Source organism: Neovison vison, chromosome 4 (assembly GCF_020171115.1).
Source record: "Neovison vison isolate M4711 chromosome 4, ASM_NN_V1, whole genome shotgun sequence".
Classification (NCBI taxonomy): Eukaryota; Metazoa; Chordata; class Mammalia; order Carnivora; family Mustelidae; genus Neogale; species Neogale vison.
In genome coordinates this window covers 1,575,469-1,585,607 of record NC_058094.1, presented here as the reverse complement: position 1 = coordinate 1,585,607, position 10,139 = coordinate 1,575,469, and the positions used below count along the sequence as shown (strand labels likewise).

The window sequence follows — 10,139 nt, the reverse complement described above, 5'->3', positions numbered from 1 at the left end:
GCGATGGAAGGGCCAGGCCCGCTTGTGCCTGTGCCCGCAGGGTCCGGGAGCCGCTCTCTCTCCATGGCTCCACGGCCCCTTGAGCCGTGCCTGGCCGGAGCGGGAGAAGCCCACGCCCCCCGCAGCGGCCCATCTCCGGGGCCAGTGGAGCCAGAAGGGTGCACATCCCTTCCCTCCTCCAGGGAGTCTGGGCAGGACCAAATGCCTGAGGGGCCCCTCGGTGCAGGCAGGGCGGGCCAGACCGGGGTGAAGGGCAGCCCCTCCTCCTCACTGCCCTGCCTGGTTCTCCCCGGGTGAGGAGGGGTGGGGTGCGGACGGAGGGCGAGCACAGCGACCCCACCACCCAGCTTGGCCTCCCGGTCCCCTATCGACTCGCGGATGTCACCTGGCCCCAGGCCGCGTGGGCACACTGCTCGCTCCTGCCAGCGAGGGGATCCCCGCCGACTCTCAGCTGTTCAGAGCCTCTTCCTCCCAGGTTGGGGCTGGCCCCTGTCCTGAGGGTCACTGCAAGAGGGCAGCCGGCACCGCACACAGAGGGCGTCATTAAAGGGAGCCTGTGCCTGTGCCTGGCTGTTATGGCCCCAAGCCTTCTTCTGGAGACTCCTCTGAGGTCGGTCCCCCTGCGGCCAGCCAGAGCAGTCCACCTCCACCCAGCTGTCAGAGGAGGATCATTGGCCCAGATGTCCCCGGCAGCTCCTTGGAGGCCATCCTTCTGGGACACACGACTCCCGACCCGCGTGTCTGGTTCCCCGGCTGGGTGCTTCAGCCACAACCAGAGCCTGGCAGTGCCGGGAGGACCCAAGCAGCCTGAGCGCAACAGGTACGGGGACTGAGAGCCCAGCTCGAAGCTCTGGGCCGGGCGAGAGCAGTGCAGACAAAGAGTGTGGCGTTTGAAGTGGCAACGGGCAGGACCGAGGGACCGCCAGCTGTCAGCTCTTCATGGGGATAGAGTTGAGTACAGAGGCTGAGGATTCCCCGAGAGACTAGACAGGGAGGCGGGCGCGGGGCGGGTCCGAGGACCCTGGAGCTAGTGTGGGGTGACAGGGGCTCTAAGGCCCTCTGATGGTGCTCCTTGGTGGACAGGGCACTGGCGGGACTGAGCACGCAGCCAGGACGTGCAACCGAGAGTCATCCCCCGGCCCTTCGTGCAAGGTGCTGGCCGCACAGTGTCGCGGGGCAGGGAGCAGGGCTCTTGGGAGATAACGGGGTGGCCTGGGGTCAGGCAGGGAGGGGCTGGTGGCGCGGCTGTCCCCACAGCATGGTGACGTGACTAGTTGATGGCCCGGAAGGTGAGCAGCGGGAGGGTGGAGGGTAGCAGGATGAACTGGTACGTCATCTTTATGTCCTCCTGCGTGAGGGTCTCCACCAGGAAGTGGTTCAGCACCTAGGACAGAGGCGCGGCTTCCACCTGCACAACTGCTCAGCCCCCGGTCTGGCCCAGCCTCCCCCTGGTTCTCCCCGGGTGAGGTGGGGTGGGGTGGGACGGAGGGCGAGCACAGCGACCCCACCACCCAGCTTGGCCTCCCGGTCCCCTTTCGACTCGCGGATGTCACCTGGCCCCAGGCTTCTTCTCCTTCCTGGGCCCTGCTCCGTGGGCTGCGTGCCGTGCCGGGGAAGCCAGTGGTCCCCAGCCAGGCCGCCCAGCACGCCCAGCTCCCACCCCACCCACTCCCCCCCACCCCCACCCCGGGCCCGGCCCCGCCAGTGGCATGTCATTGCGGCCAGAGCGGCCCAGGCCTGCTCACGTGGTGCAGCAGCAGCAGCATCTCTGTCTCTGCCAGGCGCCGCCCCAGGCACTGGCGCAGGCCGAAGCCGAAGGCCAGGCTGGGGGACCTGGTGCCGGAGCTCCTGCTGTCCAGCCAGCGCCTGGGATGATAGCGCTCCGGCCTCGGGAACACAGAGGGGTTTCGGCCCAGGGAGTAGAGCAGCACCTTGACCACGGTCTGTGGAGAGGTGGGGAGGGGCAGCGTCAGCGCCTCGCTGCGGGCAAAGGTCAGCCGGGCCTGGCGTCTGCTGCAGGGGCTGTGGGGCCCCACTCACCCCTGCCGGGATGTGGTAGTTCTGCAGCACCACGTCCGAGCCCACCTGCCGGTCCAGGGAGATGCCCACGGGGTACAGCCTGTGCACAGGGGCGTCCAACGGGGACCTCAGCTTCCCCCGGACCCTCGCTTCCGTTCTGCGGCCTTCCTAGCCCAGGAGGCACCGGCGAGGGGAGCTCCCCGCCACGCCCACAAGTGGCTTCGGGCACCGGGAAGCCCAGACCGTGAGGGGCGGGCTCCCCGCACCTCCGGAGCCCAGGCAAAGCTCTCCTGGCCTGAGCGGTCTGGCCGAGGAGGGCGCAGCCGAGGGGGCGCCCAGGGCGCTGAAGCGGCATCCCAGGGAGAGAAGCGCCCCTACCCTCAGGGAGCAGGAGAGGGGCTACAGGGCACGCATCCGGGGCAAAGCTGCTCGTCAACCCAGGATCTGTCTGCAGGTCCGCTGAGCACGGCTCTCCAGACCCTGGGGCCGGGGCAGCCGGGGCGGCCAGGGTCTGCCACACCCACCTCAAGGTCTCCTTGAGGGCCGCCCGCAGCAGGGGCAGCTCTGTGGTTGCCCTCTGGGGATTCTCAGTGATCCCGGCCTCGGCCACCAGGCTCTCCTGGCGTAGGGCCTGCTGCACGTCAGGGTTCCGCGCCAGCTCGAAGAGAGTCATCAGCAAGGGGTAGGCCGTCTGCGGGAGCCGCGGGTGCGGGGCTCAGACCTTGGCACAGGCCACGCACCTCCGACCCCAGGGGCTCTCCCCCAGGAAGACGGCCTTCCCCCGGGGGTGGACGTGCGTGCCCAGGGAAGCACCGACCCTGGGGATCTGAGACCTCAAGATCTAACACTCGCCTCATCTGCTTCCACTGAATCCCTCAGGGAAGGTGTCCCCATGTTTGGTGAAGACCCAGGCCACCTCCTCCCGTCCCCCCAGGGCCTGCTTCTCACCCTCCTCGGGAATCCATCTACTCAAGTGTGTATAGGTACGGGGGGTGGGGGGGATGTACCCTTCATCCCCAGACCCGTTGGCACCCACTGCGTCATGTCCCCTGGGCTCCCATAGGCAGGTCAGCCCAGACCCCGGGGTCCCAACAGGAACGGGCCACCCTGGACCCTAAGTGGCTGAACCGCAGCCTCTGCTCCTGGGCTTTCTCCAGCCAGGGCTCTGTGCCTCTGCTCAGAAGCCTGCGGGCCTGGCCCAGAGCAGGACCTCAGGGATGCTGGCAGATGAGGGTTGGCTGTAGGGCAGGAGGCTCACTGCACTCCACACCCTGGGACCTGCCTGCACCTCCCTACAGCACCCCGTTCCCTGGGCTGGGCTGCCAGCTGCTCTCTCTTCCACAAGCTGGAGCCTCTGCTGCCCTCTGTGTCTTCAGCCCTTCACCTCCGAAGCCTCTGTAATGACAGCCAAACGGACTGTGGCCCCGGCAGGGGCTCCTTGTGCGGGCATCCCTGCTTGTGCACACCCCTCCTTGTGCAGCGGCCCCTCAGCCCCCCTCCTTCCCACGGCCCAGACGTCGGCAGGGGTCTGCGCTGCTGCACGTCCCTGGGCCTCACCCATTCTGCACTGGGCCTGGAGCTCGCTTCCCTCCAGAGCATCTGCAGACCCTTCCCTGGGAAGATCAGCTCCGGAGTCCTCTCCCCCCCAACCCCCTCAGATCAGAGCCCTCCATCCGCTCCAAACAGGGGCCTGTGGGAGCCACGCGGCATGGGGGTCACCGCCTGTAGTCAGGAGGCTCCGAGTGCTAGGGCAGGGCTGGCTGCCGGCCTGACCGTGTCCACGCTCCCGGCGGTGAGTTCGATGGAGTTGGCCCTGACTGCCTCCAGGGTCATGTCCGCGTGCATCAGCAGCTCCCCCACGATGCCGCTGTAGTGCTGTGGGCGGCCGAGGGCCAGCTCCTGGTAGATTTTCTGGATGGCATTGTTGGCTGTGCGGAAGGAGAACAGGGGCCTGGGCCCGGTGCTGGGCAGCACCTGTCCTCCTGCCTCCACTGGCAGCCCCCCCACCCCCAAGACTCCCTGGTCCTGTGCCAGATGCTCAGGACCGGCCCAGCCCAGCCCAGCCTCCCTGCCAAGTCTCTTGGGCCCCGAGGACGCCATGAGCCCAGTGAAGTGGCCTCAGCGCCCCCACCCCGATTTCGGTGAGTGGCTCCTGGGGGCCCTGGTGTCCTTGCTACCCGGCACTGCCCCGTCTCTGGGCCTCACCGTACTGGAAGATGTAGTCCCAGGACTCAAAGTGCTCCTTCCACACCCTGGCGCTCGTCCAGCGTGACAGGTCCCTGGGCATGAACATGAGCTGCGCGGTGGACTTCAACATGGCCTCCAGAGCCCGGATGAACTGCAGGCTGGCAGGACTCGGGCTAGGGCCGAGGAGGCCCAGCCGCTCTCCAAAAAGGGCTAAATTGCTGGCTGAGGAGAGGGTATGGCTGCTGAGCCTCGGGCAGCCGACGGCCTCACGGGGGCCTCCTGCAGCACACCCACACGGTCCCAGTCCAGATCCTGGCTGCCCCCGCCCCACAGAGCCCGGCACCTCCCTACCTTCTACGGTGTAGTTGAGGATGCTCGGCTGGATGTCCAGCGTCAGACTGCCCCGGGCATTCTGCAGCACTCGCGCCTTCAGGGCCTTTGAGAAATCCCTCGCCACCCCGTCCACCATGGGGATGTACTTCTGCACCGCCTGCGGCGACAGCACGTCTGGGTTCAGCTTCAGCCGGTTCACGCGCCATTCGGGCCCGTTTCTGGAGAGCAGAGAGAGGAGCTTCAGGGAAGCCGGAGTCAGCAGCTCGGGGCCAGCCCTGGACACATCTTCTCCGTCTCCAAGGGGACGGGGGCGGGGTGGGGCGCGGGCAGGGAGCTGCCTGCTGGTCCTGAGGGGCAGATGCCTGCCTGTCGGGCTCAGCCGCAGCCCTTTCTCTGAGGGAGGCCTTGCGTGCTGTGCCCAGCGTGCTCCCGTCTAAAGAGGGGCTGACCCAGAACTTCTGCCTGGCCACGCCACGTGGGTTCCTGGCGTTCACTCGTGCACACCTACAGGTCTCCTGCTGGCCCGTCAGCACCCGTCTGGGCCCTCCCTTTCCCAGGAGGAAGGAGGGAGGGGCGACTTCCTGTCCGCCTTTGCCACCCTGCTCACACCAGGCCCCAGAGGCAAAGGCCCCTGGCACGTTCACCTCCCACCCTCCCCGTTGCTGAGAATGCTATCCCTGTGCCAGTCACACCTAGTCCGTCCCGGCCTGTCTCCTGGTCCGCCAGGGCAGGAGCCAAACCACGGGTCATGTCACGTGCTCAAAACAGAGCCCAGAATTGTACGTCTTCCTTTCCTACTTGCATGACTTTTGTTTCTTTTTCTTGTCTGATTGCTGTGGCTACACCTCGAGTGGGTAAAGAAGCAGTAATAAAATGTTCTTGCCACCTGTCGATGGCACGAGACTATACAGAGGGAAAGCCCTAAAGTGTCCAGCAATAAAACCAATACAAAACAAAAAGAACTGATAGCTAAATTCAATAAGGTCGCAGGACACAGAATCGATACACAGAAACCTGTTGGATTTCTGTACACTAATAATGAACTAGCAGTAAAGGATATGAAGAAAACAATCCCCTTTACGGTTGCACCCCAAATAACAAAATATCTAGGAATACGCTTAACCAAGGAGGTACGAGCCGCGTACTCAGAAAAGTATAAGACACAGATGAAAGAAACAGAAAGAAACGGAAAGCCATCCCATGCTCATGGTGAGGAAGAACCAGTCTTGTTAAAATGTCCGTGCTGCCCAAAGCAATCTACAGGTTTGGTGCAATCCTTATCACAAGAGCAACATTTTTCACAGACTAGAACAGCGAATGCTAATATTTGTTTGGGACCCCAAAAGACCTTGGCTAGCCAAGGCAACCTTGAGAAAGAAGAAGGAAGCCAGAAGCCCCCGAACGCCAGATTTCCACCCATACGACTAAGCGCTAGCGATCAATTCTGTGTGGTGCTGGCACAGAAGCAGGCACACCAATCGATGAAGGAGGATAGAAAGCCCAGAAGCAAACCCGTGATTGTACGGTCAACTGTACGGCCAACCTATGACGAAGGAGGCAAGGACAGCCAATGGGGAAGGACCGTCTCTTCAACAAATGGCGCTGGGAAACCTGGACAGCCCCATGCAGAAGAATGAAACCGGACCACTGCCTCACGCCACACAGAAAAATAAATTGAAATGGGTGAGAGACCCAAGTGTGAGACCTGAAACCACAAAACTCCTAGAAGACAAGGCAGGCAGTAATGACTCTGCCACGGGCCACAGAAACATTTTTCTAGCTGTGTCTCCCGAGACAAGGGAAAGAAAAGCAAAATTAAGCTATCCGCACCTTGCCAAAATTTGGAAAGGTTTTGCACAGCGAAGGAACCTTCAACAGAAGGAAAAGGGGGAAGCTCCTGATTGGCGGAAGATACTTGCCAGGGGTACGTATGATAACCTTAATATCTAAAGCATACAAAGAACCCAAGCAGTACCACACCGAGCAAACAAACGATCCCATTAAAAATGGCAGAAGACCGGAAGAGACCTTCTTCCCCGGACGACCTAGCGATGGCCGACAGACAGGTGAACGGGCGCTCGGCAGCACCCATCATCAAGGAGGTCCGCGTCAGCTGCAACGACACATCACGTCACAGCGGTCAGACGGCTAAAATCAGAATCACAGAAACAACGGGCACTGGCGAGGATGTGGAGAAAGGGGAACCCTTGTGTACCGTTGGTGGGAATGCAGACGGGTGCAGCCACTCTGGAGGAAAGGGTGGAGGTCCCTCAAAAAGCTAAAACGAGTTCCACTACTGGTTATTTACCCAAAGACAATGAAACCACCAATGCGACGAGGTACCTGCACCCTGTGTTTACTGCAGCACGGTTTACGATGGCCCAGAGAGGGGGGTACCGAGAGATACTCGTCCACATGATGGGATACTACTCAGTCCCTAAAAAGAACGGGATCTTGGCCATTTGCGAGCACATGGATGGACGCAGAGTGTATTAGGCCAAGTGAGAAATGTCAGTCAGGGTAAGACAGATTAGCATAAGGTTTCGCTCATATATGGAATTGAACAAAGCAAATGAAGAAACCCAGAGAGATCAAACCAAAGTGGAGTCTTAAATCCAGACAACAAACCGGGTGGTTGCAGGAGCGGGGGAGTTGGGGGGGGTGGGGGACGGGGATCCAGAGTGCGCACGTCGTGGTGAGTGCTGAGCAGCACACGCAAGTGTTGAATTTTCCACTGGACACCGGGTCCTAGTGCGCGAGTTCTTGTGAGGACACGTCCGTGAGCCAGAAGTAGGAGCAGCGAGAGGAGGAGAACAGGAGTGGAACCGGAGAAGGAGGAGGAAGAGAAGAAGAGACAGGCTAAGAAGAGGGAGGGGGAAGGAGGAGGAGGGGGTGGAGGAGGGGGGAAGGGGAGGGGGCTGAGATGAAAGAGGGAGGGGAAAAAGAAGAGGAGGAGGGGGAGGGGGAGAGGGAAGGGGGAGGGGAGAAGCGTTCTCCCCCACCCGGTGATGAGGACATGGTTAGACCAGTTTCTCCAAGAGCAGCAGGGCCCAGGGCAGTGGCGGCTCTGGGGACGGACGCCCTCAGCGCAGGGCGGGGAGGCCCCTGCATTCTCAGCCACACTCACGCAGAAACACCTTCTAGGCTTCGGCTGGCCGCCGGCAGGTCGTCAGAACAATCGCGTGCACACACGTGCGCACACGTGCACACGTGCACACACGTACGCCCAGGGAGATGCGCATACCACAGCGGGACGCCTGCACACGCGCTGGCTGACCAGGACGAACGCGTGAGCACGCCCACAATCCCCACACGCACCGCTGCCACAGCACAGCGGGAGCGCTCAACCCACGCGCACACGGAGACACACGCGCGTGTACGCAGCACTCACAGCGAGCACCTGCTCGGAGGCTGCGGACAGCGCCCGCCAGGAAGCCACACACACACGGGCACACGCACAGGCTCACGCTCGCACGGGCACTCGCTTAGAGTTTCGCTTCTGAACAAGGGCGCCTTTCCTATTGCCCGCCCTCTCCCCACCCCAGCCTCCCCATCCTGAGCTACCTGCGCTCACCTCCAAGTCCCACAGGGGACCTCGTGCAGAGGGCTGCAGTCCGGGGGACCCTCAGGCTGACATGGACGCCTGGCCGGTGACCCCTCCCCCAGGCCTGGGCGTCCCAGCCTATCGGAAGGGAGAAGCCCACCCTGCCGGGACAACGCGCGGAGGCGGGCGCAGAGTGGGTGCTCCCTCGTGCCAGTGGTCATCCTTCCTCGTCTCTGGGGCCGGGGTCCCACGGCCCCTTCCCGCCCCTGCGACACACAGGGCCCACCTGCTCAGGTCCTCCCTGGCCAGGGGCGCTTGTGGGCTTCCGGACCTGGCTGGACCCTGCACTGGGGCGCGCGCCACCCGTGCCCCCCTCCCGCACCCCGGCCCCGGCCCCCGCCCTCCCCGCCACCGCCACCCCGCCTGGCTCTCACAGCAAGAACACGCCACATTTGTGCCCACGATGCTGTCGGTAGGCCAGCCAGGGATCCAGGAGCGGCCGCCAGGGCTGAGGGCTCTCGGCCCGCTGCAGGCTCTCCACATCCTCGGGCAGCATCACGTACACCATGTGTGTCCCTCCCACGTCATACCTGCGGGACAAAGCTCAGGGCCCTGCCACAGGGGCCTGCCCTCCCCTGGGCCTCGTTCCGCAGCACCAAGCCGGCCTGTCTCCGGGGTCCTCTCCCTCGTGCAAGACTGTGGACGCCGGTTCAGAGCGGGCGGTCCCTCCCCTGTCTAAGGCAGGAAGCCTCTGGGGCTCTGCTGTCTGCGCTCCGCCCTCTCAGCGGCCAGCCGGGGACTGCTCCGTCCTCACCGAGAGCCGCCGCCTCCACGGTCAAAGGCCCAGAGCAGCCACTGCTCGGCTCCCACCCTGCCTTCTTAAGGGCGCACACAGGGCCCAGGCCACGGGCGCCCGGCGGGGACAGGGCAGCGCAGGTGCGAGGCGCCCGGCCGGGACTCAGCCGTCCAGAGGGACAGCCGGTTAGGGTGCTCTCGGCCAGGCGGGCAGGAAGGGCTTTACCTGAAGATGGGCCCCAGCTCCTGGAAGGTCCGGTGCATCTCCAGGTGGAGGTTCTCGGAGCCCTGCTCCTTCCAGATCTGCAGCAGCCTCAGCCACTTGTTGCCGGGGCACCGGGGGATGGCTTCGAAGGGCAGCACCGCCTTGGGGGCCTGAGCGGCTCTGGTGCCCGCTGTGCGTGCCCAGCTCAGGGACAGCCAGCGCCCTGCCAGCCACGGTCGTGCCTTTGCCCCCAGTGCCATTCTGAAGGTCCCTCCACCCCTGGGCAGCGCAACCCTTTTATCTCGCCGGAGGCCTGGAGCGGCCGACCTGACCACGTCACGGGAGAAGCTGTCCCTGGACCAGGCCAGGAAACCCAAGGCAGGGGTCAGGGCTGGAGGCCTCCGGCTGGAGGAAGCGGAAAGAGATGGATGGGAGTCTTGTCTCCCACTTACGCAAGACCTGCAGGCGGGTGGCTGTTGAGAGCCTGTGCAGGGTCTGGCCTGGGGGCTCGGGGGAGTCGGCCGGTCGGCGGCCGGGAAGGGGCCCTTCCGCCCTTCCCGGTGGGGGAAGGGAGCGAGAGGGATGGGTCCCTTATCTTATAGAGGAGAGCCGCCTGGGACGGGAGCTGGAGGGGGGCGAGGGCCTCAATCCCATTAACGCACGGGCCTTTCTGTCTGCTCTTCCCCAGGCCTTCGGCTAGGTGCAGGGGACCGGGACTCAAACCAGGAGCCCTGAGCTGGCAAGAGTCCCCGAGTCCCCGCCAGTGAGGCCTTTCAGTGCTGGGGGTCAGTCAGAGGAACCCAGAGACACACCTGGGGATGGCACTGATGTGGCGGAGGCCCCGGGGGAGGCTCGCTCGCCCTGGCCCAAGCTTGGCCGGCCCGCCCGGGCCTGTGCTCGGTGCCCACGCCCTCCTTTCTCCTCCTCCGGAAGCGTGCTCTCCTGGATGCAGACTCCGAGCTCAGGCCGGGGGCCTCAGCGTGGAGTCTGTGGTGGGGGTGCTGCGAGCGTGGGCTGTCCACCCTCTGCAGGCTGGGTCCACGGTTCGGGGTCCCA

The 10,139-nt window shown here is 64.0% G+C and overlaps 1 protein-coding gene across 2 annotated transcripts; it reads right to left on the bottom strand.

Moving 5' to 3' along the window:
• Positions 1–1,270: 1,270 nt before the first annotated feature.
• LOC122905499 (cytochrome P450 11B1, mitochondrial-like) lies at positions 1,271–9,343 on the bottom strand. 2 transcript variants are annotated; one of them, XM_044247066.1, is made up of 9 exons: positions 9,105–9,343; positions 8,518–8,673; positions 4,558–4,757; positions 4,225–4,428; positions 3,793–3,947; positions 2,544–2,710; positions 2,041–2,119; positions 1,746–1,943; positions 1,271–1,384 (listed from the first exon to the last, which is right to left on the bottom strand). In XM_044247066.1, exons 1-9 carry the CDS (start codon positions 9,341–9,343, stop codon positions 1,271–1,273), a joined length of 1,512 nt encoding a protein of 503 aa, XP_044103001.1. The 2 variants fall into 2 exon arrangements, with proteins under 2 accessions (XP_044103001.1, XP_044103002.1); XM_044247067.1 differs by lacking the exon at positions 1,746–1,943.
• Positions 9,344–10,139: the final 796 nt, after the last annotated feature.

Coding starts and splice junctions, on each gene's coding strand:
- LOC122905499 (XM_044247066.1), bottom strand. CDS start 9,343: ATGGCACTGGGGGCAAAGGCACGACCGTGGCTGGCAGGGCGCTGGCTG. Junction 8,674..9,104: donor GAGCTGGGGCCCATCTTCAG/GTAAAGCCCTTC, acceptor TTTGTCCCGCAG/GTATGACGTGGGAGGGACAC. Junction 4,429..4,557: donor CCTCAACTACACCGTAGAAG/GTAGGGAGGTGC, acceptor CCCTCTCCTCAG/CCAGCAATTTAGCCCTTTTT.